The 21,837-nt window shown below is 30.8% G+C and overlaps 1 protein-coding gene across 1 annotated transcript in view; it reads left to right on the top strand.

The window, feature by feature from the left end:
- LOC135953974 (F-box/LRR-repeat protein 16) overlaps positions 1–21,837 on the top strand; it is a 125,294-nt gene that overhangs the window by 48,847 nt on the left and 54,610 nt on the right. The window contains exons 2-3 of the mRNA XM_065504015.1: positions 9,219–9,392; positions 9,461–9,578. Of these exons, the coding sequence (XP_065360087.1) occupies positions 9,219–9,392; positions 9,461–9,578 (292 nt within the window). The remainder of the gene's footprint in view (positions 1–9,218; positions 9,393–9,460; positions 9,579–21,837) is intronic.

Genomic DNA, 21,837 nt, shown 5'->3' with positions numbered 1-21,837 from the left:
GTAAACAGGCTCTACTTACAGGTGATTAAATAAAAAAGTCCAAATGGAAGCAATTGGACTAGAAACAACACTAGAGTTTAGACTAGAGACTAGACTAGAGACTAAACTAGAGTCTAATCTAGAGAATAGTCAAGAGACTAAAATAGAGACTAGATTATAGACTAGACTAGAGACTGGACTAGGGACTAGACTAGAGACTAGACTAGATACTAGACTAGAGACTAAACTAGAGACTAGACCAGAGACTGGACTAGAGACTAGACTAGAGACTGGACTAGAGACTAGACGAGAGACTAGACTAGAGACTAGACTAGAGACTGGACTACAGACTAGACTAGAGACTAGACCAGACTAGAGACTGGACTAGAGACTATACCAGAGACTAGACTAGAGACTAGACTAGAGACTAGATTAGAGACTTGACTAGAGACTAGATTAGAGACTAGGCCAGACTAGAGACTGGACTAGAGACTATACCAGAGACTAGACTAGAGACTAGACCAGAGACTAGACCACAGACTAGACCAGACTAGAGACTGGACTAGAGACTATACTAGAGACTAGACTAGAGACTAGATTAGAGACTAGACCAGAGACTAGACTAGAGACTAGATTAGAGATAAGACTAGAGACTAGACTAGAGACTGGACTAGAGACTAGACTCGACTAGAGAATAAACTAGAGACTAGACTAGAGACTAGACTAGAAACTAAACTACAGACTTGACTAGAAACTATACTAGAGAATAAACTAGAGACTAAACTAGAGTCTAGACTAGAGACTAGTCTAGAGACTAGAGTAGAGACTAGACTAGACTAGAGACTAGACTAGAGACTAGACTAGAGACTAGACTAGACTAGAGACTAGACTAGACTAGAGACTAGACTAGAGACTAAACTAGAGACTAGACTAGAGACTAGACTAGAGAATAAACTAGAGACTAGACTAGAGACTAAACTAGAGACTAAACTAGAGACTAGACTAGAGACTAAACTAGAGTCTAGACTAGAGACTAGTCTAGAGACTAGAGTAGAGACTAGACTAGAGACTAGACTAGAGACTAGACTAGAGACTAGACTAGACTAGAGTAGAGACTAGACTAGAGACTAGACTAGACTAGAGACTAGAGTAGAGACTAAACTAGAGACTAGACTAGAGACTAGACTAGAGACTAGAGTAGAGACTAGACTAGACTAGAGAATAAACTAGAGACTAGACTAGAGAATAAACTAGAGACTAGACTAGAGACTAGACTAGAGACTAGACTAGAGACTAGACTACAGACTAAACTAGAGACTAGACTAGAGACTAGACGAGAGACTAGACTAGAGACTAGACTAGAGACTGGACTACAGACTAGACTAGAGACTAGACCAGACTAGAGACTGGACTAGAGACTATACCAGAGACTAGACTAGAGACTAGACTAGAGACTAGATTAGAGACTTGACTAGAGACTAGATTAGAGACTAGGCCAGACTAGAGACTGGACTAGAGACTATACCAGAGACTAGACTAGAGACTAGACCAGAGACTAGACCACAGACTAGACCAGACTAGAGACTGGACTAGAGACTATACTAGAGACTAGACTAGAGACTAGATTAGAGACTAGACCAGAGACTAGACTAGAGACTAGATTAGAGATAAGACTAGAGACTAGACTAGAGACTGGACTAGAGACTAGACTCGACTAGAGAATAAACTAGAGACTAGACTAGAGACTAGACTAGAAACTAAACTACAGACTTGACTAGAAACTATACTAGAGAATAAACTAGAGACTAAACTAGAGTCTAGACTAGAGACTAGTCTAGAGACTAGACTAGAGACTAGACTAGAGAATAAACTAGAGACTAGACTAGAGACTAGACTAGAGAATAAACTAGAGACTAGACTAGAGACTAAACTAGAGACTAAACTAGAGTCTAGACTAGAGACTAGTCTAGAGACTAGAGTAGAGACTAGACTAGAGACTAGACTAGAGACTAGACTAGAGACTAGACTAGAGTAGAGACTAGACTAGAGACTAGACTAGACTAGAGACTAGAGTAGAGACTAGACTAGAGACTAGACTAGAGACTAGACTAGAGACTAGACTACAGACTAAACTAGAGACTAGACTAGAGACTAAACTAGAGTCTAGACTAGAGACTAGTCTAGAGACTAGAGTAGAGACTAGACTAGACTAGAGACTAAACTAGAGACTAGAGTAGAGACTAGACTAGAGACTAGACTAGAGACTAGACTAGACTAGAGACTAGAGACTAAACTAGAGTCTAGACTAGAGACTAGACTAGAGACTAGACTAGAGACTAGACTAGAGACTAGACTAGAGACTAAACTAGAGACTCGACTAGAGACTACACTAGAGACTAGACTAGAGACTAGAGACTAGAGACCAGACTAGAGACTAGAGTAGAGACTAGTCTAGAGACTAGTCTAGAGACTAGAGTAGAGACTAGACTAGAGAATAAACTAGAGACTAAACTAGAGACTAGACTAGAGACTACACTAGAGACTAGACTAGAGACTAGACTAGAGACTAGACTAGAGACTAGAGTAGAGACTAGACTAGAGACTAGACTAGAGTCTAGACTAGAGACTAGTCTAGAGACTAGAGTAGAGACTAGACTAGAGACTAGACTAGAGACCAGACTAGAGACTAGACTAGAGAATAAACTAGAGACTAAACTAGAGTCTAGACTAGAGACTAGTCTAGAGACTAGAGTAGAGACTAGACTAGACTAGAGACTAGACTAGAGACTAGACTAGAGACTAGAGACTAGTCTAGAGACTAGAGTAGAGACTAGACTAGAGACTAAACTAGAGACTAGACTAGAGACTAAACTAGAGTCTAGACTAGAGACTAGACTAGAGACTAGACTAGAGACTAAACTAGAGTCTAGACTAGAGACTAGTCTAGATACTAGAGTAGAGACTAGACTAGAGACTAGACTAGAGACTAGTCTAGAGACTAGACTAGAGACTAGTCTAGAGACTAGAGTAGAGACTAGACTAGAGACTAAACTAGAGACTAGACTAGAGACTAAACTAGAGTCTAGACTAGAGACTAGACTAGAGACTAGACTAGAGACTAGACTAGAGACTAGACTAGAGACTAGACTAGAGACTAGACTAGAGAATAAACTAGAGACTAAACTAGAGACTAGACTAGAGACTAAACTAGAGTCTAGACTAGAGACTAGTCTAGAGACTAGAGTAGAGACTAGACTGGACTAGAGACTAGACTAGAGACTAGACTAGAGACTAGACTAGATACTAGACTAGAGACCAGACTAGAGACTAGAGTAGAGACTAAACTAGAGACTAGACTAGAGACTAAACTAGAGTCTAGACTAGAGACTAGACTAGAGAATAAACTAGAGACTAGACTACAGACTAAACTAGAGACTAAACTAGAGTCTAGACTAGAGACTAGTCTAGAGACTAGAGTAGAGACTAGTCTAGAGACTAAACTAGAGAATAAACTAGAGACTAGACTAGAGACTAAACTAGAGACTAGACTAGAAAATAAACTAGAGACTTGACTAGAGACTATACTAGAGACCAGACTAGAGGCCAGACTAGAGACCAGACTAGGGACCAGACTAGAGGCCAGACTAGAGACTAGACTAGAGACTAGAGTAGAGACTAGTCTAGAGACTAGAGACCAGACTAGAGACTAGACTAGAGACTAAACTAGAGACTAGACTAGAAAATAAACTAGAGACTTGACTAGAGACTATACTAGAGACCAGACTAGAGGCCAGACTAGAGACCAGACTAGGGACCAGACTAGAGGCCAGACTAGAGACTAAACTAGAGACTCGACTAGAGACTACACTAGAGACTAGACTAGAGACTAGAGACCAGACTAGAGACTAGAGTAGAGACTAGTCTAGAGACTAGTCTAGAGACTAGAGTAGAGACTAGACTAGAGAATAAACTAGAGACTAAACTAGAGACTAGACTAGAGACTAGACTAGAGACTACACTAGAGACTAGACTAGAGACTAGACTAGAGACTAGACTAGAGACTAGACTAGAGACTAGACTAGAGACTAGACTAGAGACTAGACTAGAGACTAGACTAGAGACTAGACTAGAGACTACACTAGAGACTAGACTAGAGACTAGACTAGAGACTAGACTAGAGACTAGACTAGAGACTAGACTAGAGACTAGACTAGAGACTAGACTAGAGACTAGACTAGAGACTAGACTAGAGACTAGACTAGAGACTAGACTAGACTAGAGACTAAACTAGAGTCTAGACTAGAGACTAGACTAGAGACTAGATTATAGACTAGACCAGAGACTAGACTAGAGAATAAACTAGAAACTAAACTAGAGATTAGACTAGAGACTAGACTAGAGACTAAACTAGAGATTAGACTTGAGACTAGACAAGAGACCAGACTAGAGACTAGACAATAGACCAGACTAAAGTTTTCATGGGCGAAAAATTTCCTGTACAAGATAATGGGAGGCAATAAGTTTCAATAGAAAATCATTGGCTACAACAGGTTTAATAGAAAATCGGCGACAAACCAATTTTAATGCATAATCATTGGCGACAAACCAGTTTGTATTGACAATCACGGGCAATAAACAAGTTTCCAAATTAAATCATGGACGGGTAACAATATTCAATAGAAATCATTCGTGATAAGCCAGTTTCCATAGAAAATCATTGACGACATACAAGTTTCTATAGAAAATCGTTGGCGATACACAAATTTTAACATAAAATCATGAGTGACAAACTAGTTTTTATAAAAATCATTGGCGATAAACCAGTTTCCATAGAAAATCATGGGCGATAAACAAGTTTCTAAATTAAATCATAAACGATCAATAGGATTCAATGGAAAATCATCAGCGATAAGCCAGTTTCTATAAATAATCATTGACGAGAAACAAATTTATAAAGAAATCATTTTAATGGAAAATCATGGTTATCGCCCATGACGTCAATGACGACAAATGAGTAAAGAAAATGGGCGAAAAAAAAGTTTTTATAAAAATCATTAGCGATAAACCGGTTTCTATTGAAAATTATGGGGGAAAAATAAGTTTTCATAAAAATCATTGGCGATAAATCAATTTTAATGGAAAATCATGGACGAAAAACAAGTTTTTATAAAAATCAATGGCGAAAAAACAAGCTCTATTAATATTCTATAGAAAACTATGGGAGAAAAATAAGTTTTTATAGAAATCATGGGCGACAAACAGGTTTCCAAAGAAAGCCGTATGTATTTCTTTGATTTTACTGTGCCAGAAACTGCCTTCATTTCCTATACTTTTTTTGTGTAGCGCCCACCACACACACGCTGTCTTAATACTTGTGTTAATGGCCTCACATTATGGGATAGGTTATGGCTGTTGTCAGCAAATAACAGCAAAACAAACAAAAGAATATTGTATATTTAAGTATATAATTATTATTATTTTTATTAAGAACATTTCATCTGTTGTCAATCATTGTGCTGGGCTATTTTAAGCACACTTACCGGGCTATTTTTAATCGATTACGTTAGCAGCTAACAAGGAGCTATATACTTGGACTAAATTGAATGTGAATTTGTCATAAAAGGGAAAAATATGTTATTTATTGTTTGTAAATTATGGTTTTTTAAAGCCCGTCAGAACTAACGAAAGGGTTAACTTTTGAATGAGCTGTCATACTGCCAGAAAATTTACAGAATCTTGGCGTTTTGTAATACATTTTTGTTTACTGCATTGCCGACTACTGCATTACCAAGCGACGGAGAAAACTTTAATTGGGCTTCCAGAATGCCTTTTGTCAAGAACAGCTGAGGGTTTCTTATCACCCAAATCATTTTCAAATATTAATGTCACGTTATTGATCTTTCGAATAAAAAACTTTTTTTTTTTGATTAAAATTTAATTTTTTGGCTTAAATTCCTACAATTTTTTATAAAATTATAATGAAATGTGTAAAATTTATATATACTTGGACTAAATGGGAAAATTTACAGAATTTTGCCGTTTTGTAATACATTTTTGTTCACTGCATTGCCGACTACTGCATTACCAGACAACGGAGAAACATTGAAGACAGCCATAATTGGACTTCCAGAATATTTTTTGTCAAGAACAGCTGAGGTTTTCTTATGACCCAAATCATTTTCAAATATTAATGTCACGTTATTGATCTTTCGAATAAATTTTTTTTTTTTTATTAAAATTTAGTTTTTTTTGGCTTAAATTCCTGACCCAAATCATTTTCAATTATTAATGTCACGTTATTGATCTTTCGAATAAAATTTTTTTTTTTTTTATTAAAATTTAATTTTTTGACATAAATTCCTAAAATTTTTTATAAAATTTTTTATAAAATTATAATGAAATGTGTAGAATTTATATATACTTGGACTACATATATTGCGAATTTGTCATAAATGGGAAAATTTACAGAATCTTGCCGTTTTGTAATACATTTTTGTTCACTGCATTGCCGACTACTGCATTACCAGGCAATGGAGAAAACTTTAAGAAAACCATAATTGGACTTCCAGAATGCTTTTTGTCAAGAACAGCTGAGGTTTGCTTATGACCCAAATCATTTTCAATTTTTAATGTCACGTTATTGATCTTTCGAATAAAAACATTTTTTTTTTGATTAAAATTTAATTTTTTGGCTTAAATTCCTACAATTTTTTATAAAATTATAATGAAATGTGTAAAATTTATATATACTTGGACTAAATGGGAAAATTTACAGAATTTTGCCGTTTTGTAATACATTTTTGTTCACTGCATTGCCGACTACTGCATTACCAGGCAATGGAGAAACCTTTAAGACAGCAATAATTGGACTTCCAGAATGTTTTTGTCAAGAACAGCTGAGGTTTTCTTATGGCCCAAATCATTTTCAAATATTATTGTCACGTTATTGATCTTTCGAATAAAATTTTTTAGTTTTTTTTTATTAAAATTTAGTTTTTTTTGGCTTAAATTCCTGACCCAAATCATTTTCAATTATTAATGTCACGTTATTGATCTTTCGAATAAAAATTTTTTTTTTTTTTTTTGATTAAAATTTAATTTTTTGGCTTAAATTCCTAAATTTTTTTATTAAATTATAATGAAATGTGTAAAATTTATATATTTATATATACTTGGACTAAATGGGAAAATTTACAGAATTTTGCCGTTTTGTAATACATTTTTGTTCACTGCATTGCCGACTACTGCATTACCAGGCAACGGAGAAACCTTGAAGACAGCCATAATTGGACTTCCAGAATGCTTTTTGTCAAGAACAGATGAGGTTTTCTTATGACCCAAATCATTTTCAAATATTAATGTCACGTTATTGATCTTTCGAATAAAAATTTATTTTTTTTTTTAATAAAATTTAGTTTTTTGACTTAAATTGCTGACCCAAATCATTTTCAATTATTAATGTCACGTTATTAATCTTTCGAATAAAAAACTTTTTTTTTTTTGATTAAAATTTAATTTTTTGGCTTAAATTCCTAAAATTTTTTATTAAATTATAATGAAATATGTAAAATTTATATATAATTGGACTAAATAGATTGTGGGTTTGTCATAAATGGGAAAATTTACAGAACCTTGCCGTTTTGTAATACATTTTTGTTCACTGCATTGCCGACTACTGCATTACCAGGCAACGGAGAAACCTTTAAGACAGCAATAATTGGACTTCCGAATGCTTTTGTCAAGAACAGCTGAGGTTTGCTTATGACCCAAATCATTTTCAAATATTAATGTCACGTTATTGATCTTTCGAATAAATTTTTTTTTTTTAATAAAATTTATTTTTTTTGGCTTAAATTCCTGACCCAAATCATTTTCAAATATTAATGTCACGTTATTGATCTTTCGAATAAAATTTTTTTTTTTTTTGATTAAAATTTAATTTTTTGGCTTCAATTCCTAAAATTTTTTATTAAATTATAATGAAATGTGTAAAATTTATATATAATTGGACTACATATATTGTGAATTTGTCATAAATGGGAAAATTTACAGAACCTTGCCGTTTTGTAATACATTTTTGTTCACTGCATTGCCGACTACTGCATTACCCAGAAACGGGTAAACCTTAAAGAAAACCATAATTGGACTTCCAGAATGCTTTTTGTCAAGAACAGCTGAGGTTTGCTTATGACCCAAATCATTTTCAAATATTAATGTCACGTTATTGATCTTTCGAATAAAAATTTATTTTTTTTTTAATAAAATTTAGTTTTTTGACTTAAATTCCTAACATTTTTTATAAAATTATAATGAAATGTGTAAAATTTATATATAATTGGACTAAATAGATTGTGAGTTTGTCATAAATGGGAAAATTTACAGAACCTTGCCGTTTTGTAATACATTTTTGTTCACTGCATTGCCGACTACTGCATTACCAGGCAACGGAGAAACCTTTAAGACAGCAATAATTGGACTTCCAGAATGCTTTTTGTCAAGAACAGCTGAGGTTTGCTTATGACCCAAATCATTTTCAAATATTAATGTCACGTTAATGATCTTTCGAATAAAAACATTTTTTTTTTGATTAAAATTTAATTTTTTGGCTTAAATTCCTAAAATTTTTTATAAAATTATAATGAAATGTGTAAAATTTCTATATACTTGGACTAAAGGGGAAAATTTACAGAATCTTGCCGTTTTGTAATACATTTTTGTTCACTGCATTGCCGACTACTGCATTACCAGGCAACGCAGAAACCTTTAAGGCAGCCATAATTGGACTTCCAGAATGCTTTTTGTCAAGACAACAGCTTCCAGAATGCTTTTTGTCATGACCCAAATCATTTTCAAATATTAATGTCACGTTATTGATCTTTCGAAATTTTTTTTTTTTTAAATTTACTTTTTTTTGCTTAAATTTTAATGAATTTGTTTCTATTTTCCTTGAAATAATAATAGTTTTCCTTTGTTGTTTTGCCAACATTTCTACATTCTTTTACTTCCTTCTGGTTTTGTATGCCACCAATTAGTTTAATTTTAAGTTTAAGCAACAAAACAACCCATTATAATCATTTTGTAAACTCAAACTCATGTCATTTACCTCTTGTTTAAGGAAACTGCTTGTATTTTGGTGCTTAATTATCCTCAAGTCTTTATTTGTTTTCTCTGCTGTTCCCTTTTCTAGATAATTACACATTTTAATAATTTTCCTTTTCTCATTTCTCATCTCGTTTTAGAGTCTTTTTGAACTGGAACTGGCTGGTTGTAATGAGGTCACCGAAGCTGGCCTTTGGGCATGTTTAACACCACGCATTGTTTCATTATCGCTGGCTGATTGTATAAATATCGCTGATGAGGCTGTGGGCGCGGTGGCACAATTATTGCCATCATTATATGAATTTTCATTACAAGTAAGTGTTAAGAACAAGGGGGGTGGGGTTTGGGGTCCACTATTTAAATTTCTTTTCCCTCTTTGCAGGCCTATCATGTTACCGATGCTGCTTTGGGCTATTTTTCGCCCAAACAAAGTCATAGTTTAAGTATATTACGCTTACAATCATGTTGGGAATTAACCAATCATGGTATTGTTAATATTGGTAAGTTTTCTTCTTTTCTTTTTTTTGTATTAAATGTTAATTTTTTAAGTGTTTTTTGCAATTATTTTTATGTCATTTCCTGTCTTACTCTCTCTCTCTTTAATTTCATTTGGGAAAATTCCAATTTTATTTAAATTCCTTTTTCTCGTGTTTTGTGGAAAACCACAAAGGCCATTATCAAACAAGATTCCTTTTAGATTGCAAATGTAGTGAAAACAAAAAGAAAAAAATCCAAAACAGAATGAATTGAATTTTTGCGGTAGAGTTTACTTTTAGGCGAGAAACAGTGGGAATGAAAAATAAAAATACAACAACAACTAATTTCTAAGGAAATCATGGGCGACAAACATTATTCTGTAGAAAATCATGGGCGACACACCAGTTTACATGAATAATCATGGGCGATAAAAAAGTTATCTTGGAAAATTATGGGCGATAAAAAAAATTCTGCAGAAAATCATGGACACGAGTTTCTGTGGAAAATCATGGGCGATACAACAGTTTCTGAGGAAAATCATGATCGACCAGAGAGTTTCTATAAAAATTAAGGGCGATAAATCCGTTTCTGTAAAAATATAATGGGCGACAAACAATTTACTATAGAAAATAATGGGCGACAAACTAATTTCGTCATAAAATAATAGGCGACAAACAAGTTTCAGTGGAAAATCATGGGCGACAATAAGTTTACATGAATAATCATAGGCGACAAAAAAGTTGTCATTGTAAATGATTGGCGATAAAGAAGATTCTATAGAAAATCAGGGGCGACAAATAAGTTTTCACAGAAAATCATCGGCGATACAAAAGTTTCTGTGGAAAATCATGGGCGACAACAAGTTTACATGAATAATTATGAGCGATAAAAAAGTTATGTTGGAAAATGATGGGCGATAAAGAAGATTCTATAGAAAATCAGGGGCGACAAATAAGTTTCCATATAAAATCATGGACGATACAACAATATCTAAGGAAAATCATGGGCGACAAACGAGTTTCTGTAAAATATAATGAACGACAAACTAGTTTCCACAAAAAAATCATGGGCGACAATAGAAATAGCAAAATCATGGACGATACAACAGTTTCCGAGGAAAATCATGGGCAACAACCGAGTTTCTATAAAGATTAAGAGCGATAAATCCGTTTCTGTAAAACGTATTGGGCGACAAAAAAGTTTCCACAAAAAAACATGGGCGACAAGAAGATTCTATACAAAATAATGGGCGACCGCAAGTTTCTATGAAAAATTAAGGGCGACAAACAAATTTCAATAAATAATCATGGGCGACAAACAAAATTCTATGGAAAATAATAAGCGACAAACAAGTTTCCACAGAAAATCAAGACCAATAATCAAGTTTCTATAGAAAATCATGGGCGAAAACTAGTTTACATGAATAATCATGGGCGACAAAAAAGTTATCATGGAAAATAAAGAAAATTCTGTAGAAAATCATGGACGATACAACAATTTCTAATGAAAATCATGGGCGAGAAACGAGTTTCTATAAAAATTAAGGGCGAAAAATCCGTTTCTGTAAAATATAATGGGCGATAAACAAGTTTCCACAGAAAATCATAAGCGACAACAAGTTTCTATACAAAATAATGGGCGATAAACAAATTTATTCATAAAATAATAGGCGAAAAACAAGTTTTCACAGAAAATCATAAGCGACCAAAAGTTTCTATGAAAAATTAAGGGCGACAAACAAATTTTCATGAATAATAATGGGCGACAAACTAGTTTTTGTGGAAAATAAAGGGCGAGAAAAAATTTTTTGGCGACAAACTAATTTCGTAAAAAAATAATGATAGGCAAACCGGTTTTCACGGAAATTCATGGACGATAAACAAGATTTTCATATAAAAATCATGTGCGACAAAAATTTTTTGTAGGAAATAATGGGCGACAAACAAGTTTTTGGTCAAAACTCATCAGCGACAACAAAAATTTCATAGGAAATCATGGGCGACAAAAAAGTTTCTGTTAAAAATAATTTGCGACAACTAAGTTTTTGGTCAAAAATCATCAGCGACAACAATATTTTCATAGAAAATCATGGGCGACAAATAAGATTTCATATAAAATTATGGGCGACAAACAAGTTTCTGTAAAAAATAACGAGCGACAAACGCGTTTCTGTAGAAAATCATGGGCGACAATAATTTTACATCAATAATCATTGGCGACAAAAAAGTTTTAATGGAAAATAATGGGCGATAAACAGGTTTCTGTAGAAAATAATGGGTGACAACAAGTTTACATGAATAATCATTGGCGATAAACAAGTTTTAATGGAAAAATAATGGGCGATAAACAAGTTTATGTAGCAAATCATTGGCGACAACAAGTTTACATGAATAATCTTTGGCGACATACAAGTTTTAATGGAAAATAATGGGCGATAAACAAGTTTCTGTTGAAACTCATGTTCGACAAACAAGTTTTAATGAAAAATCATGGGCGACAACAAGTTTACATGAAAATCATGGGCGATAGACAAGTTGTCAGTGAAAATAACGGGCGATAAACAAGTTTCCACAAAAAATCATGAGCGACAAAAAATTTCTATGAAAAATCATTGGCGACAAACAAGTTTTAATGGAAAATAATGGGCGATAAACATGTTTCTGTAGAAATCATGGGCGACAAACAAGTTTTAATGAAAAATCTTGGGCGACAAACAAGTTTTAATGGAAAATAATAGGCGATAAACACGTTTCTGTAGAAAATAATGGAATGAATAATGAATAATCATTGGCGACAAACAAGTTTTCATGGAGAATAATTGGCGATAAACAAGTTTCTGTAGAAATCATGGGCGACAAACAAGTTTTAATGGAAAAATAATGGGCGATAAACAAGTTTCTGTAGTAAATCATGGGCGACAACAAGTTTACATGAATAATCATTAGCGACATACAAGTTTTAATGGAAAATAATGGGCGATAAACACGTTTCTGTTGAAAATCATGGGCGACAAACAAGTTTTAATGGAAAATAATGGGCGACAACAAGTTTACACGAATAATTATGGGCGGCAACAAGTTTTTTATAATTGTTAAATCGTTTTCTGTAGCGATAAACAGTTTTCGGTAGCAAATAATGGGCGACAACAAAGTTTCCAGAGAAAATCATGGACGACGACAACTTCCTCTGAAAAATTATGGTTAAAAATCCAGTTATCAGGGAAAATAATGGGCGATAAACCAGTTTATATGGAAAATTATGGGCGACAAACAAGTTTCTATAATAAATAATGGGCTACAACAAGTTTCAAGTGATTTTCTATAGAAAGTTGTAGGTCTCCATTGATTTTTTTATAAAATGAGTTTAGTTTTATAGACTTTTTATAGAAATAGTTTGTCTTGTACCTAAAATATGTGCCTTAATTTTATTTTCCCTTGTGTGTTTTTTGTGGCTCTAACATGTTGTTAAATCTGCATGCAAATATTTCTGCTGCAGTCTTACATTTCAACTCCAATAAAAAAAAGCACCACTGTTATGTACATAAAACAACAACAACAATAATAAAATTTCTAGTAATAACAAATATCATTATTACCTTTAAATAACCTTGTGTTTGCGAAAGCAACAATGAATGTTATTAGTTTGTTATTTTTTTTAATATTCTGCTTTCTAAAAATCCATTTCAGCAACCACTATCAACATCATCACCTGCATGTTGTTGTTTTTGTAGTTGTTTTTACTGTTGTTAGACATGTGTTTGTGTGTATCATGTGGTTTTAGCTTAGTTGTTGTTGCTGTTTCTGTTAAAATAAATATGGCTGACACTCTCTCTCACTCTGGTACTTACTCCCCACTCGTGTTGTTTTACAGTTAGTTTTGTTTGTTTTGTTTTAATTTCACCTCAATAGTAAAGAACAATGTTGGAAGTTTTTAATGTTTGTTGTTGTTTTTGTTGCTATTTGCTTCGTCAATTGCATGTTAGAGGCTACAAAAAAAGCAACAAAAACAAAGAAACAAGTTCGCCAACATGTAGTCGAGTGTTTTCGTTGTCGTCGCAGCCAAGTGATGTTCATGCAGGAGGAGGGGAGGTGTTTTATAAAGGAAACCAAAATTTGCTGTGCATGTACAAGGTTAAAAGGTGGTTGAGGTTTTTCAAATGTTAGAAATTCTGTTTTTATTTTTGTTTTTTTGTTTTAATTAATTCTCATACACACTATTCAAACGTGGTTTAAATAGCAACAACAACTAACTACTATTATGAAAACACATTCTAGTGCAAACAAAGGAGGGACAAAAAAAAGTAAAATAATCAGGAAATCAATGATGAGGGTTATGATCAGCTGCAGGAATTTAGCAAATAATAAAGTGCCCTACATTTTCTTTATTAAGGCTAAACGTTTAAGTTGCAAGTAAAAAAAAAAATACTGGGAAACTGTAATGGTTTTTAAAAGAACATTTTAAGGGGATTTCCATTAAAAAAATTTTATTTCAATTGGTTTTCTAGAGCAACTTGTTTGACGCCTGTGGTTTTCTGCAGAAAATAAATTGTCGCTTATGATTTTCCATAGAAACTGGTTTGTCGTTAATGAATTTATAAGGAATTTTATCGCCTGCGATTTTTTTGGGAGAAAATTATTAGATTTTCTATAGAAACTTGGTTGTCACCAATGAGTTGCCATAGAAACTTTCTTTAGAATTTTATCGCCTGCGATTTTTTTGGGAGAAAATTATTTTTCGCTAAAAAATTTTCTATGAAAACTTGTTTATCGCTAAGGATTTTCTATAGAAACTTGATTGTCATCAATGAGTTGCCATAGAAACTTGTTTGTAGAAAATTTCTTTATAATTTTATCGCCTTTGGTTTTTTTATTTGGCGAAATTTGTTTGTCGCGAAATTTTTTTTTTTTTTAAACTTGATTGATCATGATTTTCTAAAGAAACTTGACTGTTGCTCATGATTTTCTATGAATTCTTAATTGTCGCCAATGATTTTCTATAAAAGCATTTTGTACAGCCATGTTTTTCTACACAAACTTTTTTGTAGCCCATGATTTTCTATGAAAAAATTGATCCATAGAAATCCGATTGTTGCTGATTTTCATTGAAAACATGATTTTCGCCCATGTTTTACCTTAAAAACTTTTTTGTCGCCCATGATTTTTTTTACAGAAACTTGATTATCGTCCATGAATTTGTACAGCCCATTATTTTCTACATAAACTTGATTGTCGCCCATGATTTTCTATAACAAATTTTTGTCGCTCATTTTTTCATTAACAAGTAAGAGAGCTATATTCGGCTGTGCCGACTTTTATATACCCTTCACCAAATTATACTTCAAAATAAAAATTTTAAATATTGTTGGGTAAACAAAAAAATTTTTTTTTTCAAAATTTGTTTTTTTAATTTTTTGGAAAAATTCGATTTAAAAAATTTTTTTTTTAAATAATTTTTTTTTGGAAAAATAATTTATGGCAAAAAAATTCCGGTTAAAAAATATTTTTTCCGATTTTGATCCATTGTATGTCCAACTTACTATGGTCTTTATACATCGTTGCAATGAACTTTGAAATATCTATCATTAGATATCCATATTGTGCTTTTTAATTTTTTGAAAATTTTTTTTTTTCAAATTTGTTTTTCAAAATTTTTTTTTAAAATTATTTTTTTTTTGCAAAAAAGAATTTATGACAAAAAAAAATTTTTTGATGAAAAAAAATTCGGGTTAAAAAATATTTTTCCTGATTTTGATCCATTGTAGGTCCAACTTACTATGGTCTTAGATACGTCGTTGCAAAGGTCTTTGAAATATCTATCATTAGATATCCATATTGTGTTTTTTAATTTTTGGAAATTTTTTTTTTCAAAATTTCTTTTTAAATTATTTTTTTTTTTGGAAAAAGAATTTATGACAAAAAAATTTTTTTGGATGAAAAAAAATTCGGGTTAAAAAATATTTTTCCCGATTTTGACCCATTGTAGGTCCAACTTACTATGGTCTTAGATACGTCGTTGCAAAGGTCTTTGAAATATCTATCATTAGATATCCATATTGTGTTTTTTATTTTTTCAAAATTTAAAATTTTTTTTTAAATTTGTTTTTCAAAATTTTTTGTAAAATTATTTTTTTTTTGGAAAAAGAATTTATGACAAAAAAATTTTTTTGGATGAAAAAAAATTCGGGTTAAAAAATATTTTTCCCGATTTTGATCCATTGTAGGTCCAACTTACTATGGTCTTATTTACGTCGTTGCAAAGGTCTTTGAAATATCTATCATTAGATATCCATATTATATTTTTTATTTTTTTCAAAATTTTTAAAATTATTTTTTCAAATTTTTTTTTAAAATTATTTTTTTTTTTGGAAAAAGAATCTATGACAAAAAAATTTTTTGATGAAAAAAAATTCGGGTTAAAAAATATTTTTCCCGATTTTGATCCATTGTCCAACTTACTATAGCCTTATTTATATATGTATGTACATCGGTGCAATGGACTTTGAAATATCTATCATTAGATATCCATATTGTGTTTTTTAATTTTTTTAAAATTTAAAAAAAATAAAAAAATTTTTCAACATTTTTAAAAAAAAAATTTTTTTTCAAATTTTATTTTTAAATTTTTTTTTTTAAATTTTTTTTTGAAAAAGAATTTATGCAAAAAAATATTTTTGATGAAAAAAAATTCGGGTTAAAAAATATTTTTCCAGATTTTGATCCATTGTAGGTCCAACTTACTATAGCCTTATATACATCGTTGCAATGAACTTTGAAATATCTATCATTAGATATCCATATTGTCTATATTAATGACTTAGTAATCCAGATATAGGTTAAAAATCGAGGTTGTCCTGGTTTTTTCCTTATATCTCAGCCATTTCTGGACCGATTTTCTTGATTTTAAATAGCAACCGAGCCGCAAGAATTGCGGATATATTGATGTATGCATCGTTTATGTAAATTATTTGGGGGTTTTGGAAAGTTGATTTCAACACACAGACAGACGGACGGTCGGACACATATGGCTTAATCGACTCCGCTCTCTATAAGGATCCAGAATATATATACTTTATAGGGTCGGAAAATTATATTGTGGAAATTACAAACGGAATGACCTTCTCACGAAGGTGAAGGGTATAAAAACTAAAGCAATTAAGTGTTTTTTGTGACACATAAACTATTAAATTATTATAAACTAAAGCATACTTTTAGGCTGCTGTAAAAAAAATTTATTTCGAATTTTTTTAAGGTTTTTTGCGATTTTGATGTGAAGATGAAGTTTTTATGATTTTATATGTTCACAATTTTTGTTCTTTATGGCAAGGGCTACAACTTTGCCTCAGACAGTAAATCAAAATTCCAAACTGTTGGCAAGATATAAGCCTGAGAAAATGATTACTTTTTTGCAAAAATAACACCGAGTCCCAAAATCTTTGGGGGCCCATAAAGAAAAATGTGCATGACTTTGGGCAAAACTGGGAGACACGGGTCTTTTATCATGTACTGGTGACCGTGTATGGTTATATTTCCATGACTTAAAAATTTTTTTTTTTAAAAATTTTTTTTAACTAAAAATTGATTTTTATATTTTTCTTAATGTATAATTTGGAGTAGGGTATATAAGATTCAGCATAGCCAAATATAGCACTCTTACATGCTCTTTAGAAATTTGTTTATCGCCCATGTTTTTCTCGCCAATGATTTGTTGCGATTTATCCAAGTTATTTTAATATTTTAAAGTAGAGTGTCTAAAATCCATCATATTAATTTGTTGTTTTTTGTGTTCGCAACCATGAAAAATGCGACAGAAAAACTGTCGTTCCAATGACACAAATACTCATGACGCAGTTGGTTGTAACAACATTACTGCAACAATATTTATTTAGTATTAATGTTGTGCAAGCTTAAAATGAAAAATAATTAAGATTAGACAATGATTGCGAAACAGCACAATACCACAGTTAAATAACATTAAACATGCGTTAGGGAAATTATTTATTTTCGTAATAAATTACTCTCACACTCACTCTCTCGCTCTCATGTAATTATCTATTTACATTGGGGTTTCCAAGGGAAATGTGATTGAAATCTAAAGCATACTTTAAGGTGCTTAGTTTATTTCATGCAGTTAGTTTAAGGTTAACAATTAGGCTAATAAATGGTTTAGAAATTTAAAATTTAATAGAAGAATTTTAAAAATTTATTTCTTTGCCTTTTTTTCGCTTTAAGCTTTTTATTAAGAATTTTTTCAAAGCATACTTTGTTAAGCAACATGCCTTCATATTGTATTTTCTTTAGCATACTTTTAGTCACTCTCAGTTTTCATTTCTTAAGTTTCTGTTTTTTTTTTTCATTTCTTAATTATGGCAACAAGGTCTTTTTTGTTTAGCACTACAAAAATTCCCTTTGTATATCAAAGGCATTTACAGCCATCTCTACTATACAAACCTCCCCCCCCAGCCATTACCTTTCACTCTAGGCCAACACCTTTAGTTTAGTTTTTTTTTTGCACATCCTGAGCACTTTAAAACACTCCAGAACTTAAAGGCTGGAAAATAAGTGCTACAAAAAAAAAATAAAGACTTAAACAAGTTTAAATATTTAAAACGAATAAATTTTAATTTCCTTTACAAGTACTCATATGACAGGTTTTGAGAAACTTAATGGATTTGTGTGGCTTTTAGAAAGTTCAAAAAAAAAAATAAAATAAAGAACAGTTTGCCTTTTGCTAAACTTCCTTTTTTATAGGGTTCTTTATTGAATCTCTGTGTACTTATGATTTCTTTGACAGTAAACATTGCATGTTGTTAACTCTATTATTTACAATACAACAATCAAAGGATTTTTTTTAAGAGAAGACTTTAATAACGTCAAACTAAAATACCTCATACTTTTGCAAAAAAAAGGAAGTTTACCTTAAAATTGTGAAAAGGCTTTAATAAAAATTGCTTATCGCCCATGATTTTTAATAGAAACTTGTTTTTCGCTTATATTTTACTAGCTGACCCGGTGCGCTTGCCTCTGAGGCAATATTGTAGCCCTTGTCATAAAGAACTTCATCTTCAACATCAAAATCGCAAAAAACTTTAAAAAATTTGATTTTTTTACATTTTTTCCCCTGTTCTGGTCCATAGGCAGCAAACCGTTGCAAATTCAAGAAAACATTCAACTACAAAAATGTAGCTAAAAACTCAATAAACTAGTTTCTAGAACATATGAACTTTCTAGGAATGATTCTTAACACCGTTAAGGTAAGAACAAACTAATGGAATTAAATGTTTTTTGGGCCATAAACTATTAAATTATTATAAACTAAGGCATACTTTTAGGCAGCTTTAAAAAAAATTTATTTCTAAATTTATTTCGATAAAGTTTTTTGCGATTTTGATAATGAAGATGAAGTTTTTTTGAAGTTTCACAGTTTTTGTTCTTTATGACAAGGGCTACAACTTTGCCTCAGAGAGTAAATCAATATTCCGAACTGTTTGCAAGATATCAGCCTTAGAAAAGTATCACTTTTTTGCAAAAATTACACCGAGGCCCATATAAAAAAAAGTACATGACATGGGAGACATGGGTGTTTTTTTTAGGGTCTTTTATCAGTGATGTCCGTATATGGTTATATTTCCATGTCTCAAAAAATTACGCACAGTGTATTTATAGAAAATCAAAAGAAATATGTAGTTAATTATACACTTCACCTTTGTTGGAAGGTTATATATAAGTTTATCATTCCGTTTGTAATTTCCACAATATAATTTTGCGACACTATAAAGTATATATATTCTGGATCCTTATAGATAGCGGAGTCGATTAAGCCATGTCCGTCCGTCTGTCCATCTGTCTGTTGAAATCCACTTTCCGATGCCCCCAAATAACTTACATACACGATTCATACATCAATATTTCCGGTATTCTTCCGCCTCGGTTGCTATTTAAAATCGAGAAAATCGGTTCACAAATGGCTGAGATATAAGGAAAAAAACCGGGACAACTTCTATTTCTGACCTATTTTTGACCTATATCTGGATTACTAAGTCATTAATATAGACAGTATGGATATCTAATGATAGATGTTTCAAAGACCTTTGCAACGACGTATATAAGACCATAGTAAGTTGGACCTACAATGGATCAAAATCGGGAAAAATATTTTTTAACCCGAATTTTTTTTCATCAAAATTTTTTTCGCTAAATATTAAGAAAAAAAATATTGAAAAAACCATAAAAAAATTTAAAATATAAAAAATTTAAAAAAAAAAATTATTTGAAAATTTTTTTTCCAAAAAATGAAAAAAAAAACAAACACGAATTTTTTTTCACCAAAGTTTTTTTTTCGCTAAATATTAAAAAAAAACAAGTAAGAGAGCTATATTCGGCTGTGCCGAATCTTATATACCCTTTACCAAATTATACTTTAAAATAAAAATTTTAAATATTTTTAGGTAAACAAAAATTAAATTTTTTGTTTTTTCGAAATTGTTTTTTAAAATTTTTTTTTTAATTTAAAAATTTTTTTTTTTTTAGTTTTTAAATTTTTTTTTTTTATATTTAGTGAAAAAAAAATTTGGTTAAAAAAAAAATTCGGGTTAAAAAATATTTTTTTCCGATTTTGACCCATTGTAGGTCCAACTTACTATAGCCTTATATACATCGTTACAATAAACTTTGAAATATCTATCATTAGATATCCATATTGTCTATATTAATGATTTAGTAATCCAGATATGGGTCAAAAATAGGTAAAAAATCGAGTTTGTCCTGGTTTTTTCCTTATATCTCAGCCATTTGTGGACCGATTTTCTCGATTTTAAATAGCAACCGAGCCGGAAGAATTTCGGAGATATTGATGTATCATTCGTGTATGTAAGTTATTTGGGGGCTTCAGAAAGTTGATTTCAACACACAGACGGACAGACGGACATGGCTATATCGACTCCGCTATCTATAACTTTGTGGGGTCGCAAATGAAAAATGTTGAAATTACAAACGGAATGACAAACTTATATATACCCTTGCCGCTCATGGTGAAGGGTATAAAAATATTGAAAAAACAAAAAAAAAAAATTTTAAATATAAAAAAATTTTTAAAATTTAAAAAAGAAACAATTCGAAATATTTTTTTTCCAAAAAATAAAACAAACTTTTTAACCCGAATTTTTTTTTCACCAAAGTTTTTTTTTCGCTAAATATTAAAAAAACAAAATAAAAATGTTTGAAATTTAAAAAAAAAATTTAAATTTAAAAAAAAATTTACAAAAATATTAAAAACAATCAACTTTTGAAAAAAAAATTCATTTTGTTTACTTAAAAATATTTAAAATTTTTATTTTGAAGTATAATTTGGTGAATAGCTCTTTTACTTGTTTATTATTACAATTAATTGTTTTAGAAGACAGATTTGAGAGATTTGAAAAAACCAAAAAAATTTAAAAAATTTAAAAAAAAACAAATCGAAAAAATTTTTTTCAAAAAATTAAAAAAAAAAACAACCCGAATTTTTTTTTTTCACCAAAGTTTTTTTTTCGCTAAATATTGAAAAAAACAACAAAAAAAAATTTTGAAATTTAAAAAAAAAAATTTAATTTTTTTTTCCAAAAAATTAAAAAAAAAACTTTTGAAAAAAAAATAAATTTTTTTTACCTAAAAATATTTAAAATTTTTTATTTTGAAATATAATTTGGTGAATAGTTTATTATTACAATTGATTTTTTTAGAAGATAGATTTGAGCTGTATAAATATTTTTTATAGAAATTTATTGTAGCCTTTTTTTGTCTTTTTTTAATAAGGATTTCCTCTTTAAGTCCTTTAAAATTGGTTTAGTTTTCCTTTCTTTGTAATTCTTAAATAATATTTCATATCTTTCTAGTTTTAATTATCCCTTTTCTTGCTGTATTAAATCATTTATATTCTTTGCTTTATTATCCTTATTTTTATATTTTTTTTTTTTGGGCTAAATCAGCTTGTTTTTGCTTAACGAACGTATATTTTTTTTAGCTTTGATTTATTAGATGGATTTTAGATTCAGATAATAAAGCTGGTAAACGTAATAAGACTAGCTAAATATAAACTGAAATATATAAGAGTTTCTATGAAGATTTATTGTTGATGTGGCTAAAAATAAAACACAGCTTTCATCTGCATCAATATCAATCATTTTGTTTAAAAGGAAATGAACAATAGCTAGAAGTTTTTTTTTTATTTTTTTTAATTTTCTCAAATAAGCATATTAAAGAAGTTTTGCAAGGCAATGCAGATTACTACAATAAAAAATAAAGTTTT

The sequence above is a fragment of the Calliphora vicina genome, chromosome 3 (assembly GCF_958450345.1).
Source record: "Calliphora vicina chromosome 3, idCalVici1.1, whole genome shotgun sequence".
NCBI lineage: Eukaryota > Metazoa > Arthropoda > Insecta > Diptera > Calliphoridae > Calliphora > Calliphora vicina.
Note: the sequence above shows the minus strand (reverse complement) of the source record. Positions and strands in the feature narration are given on the sequence as shown.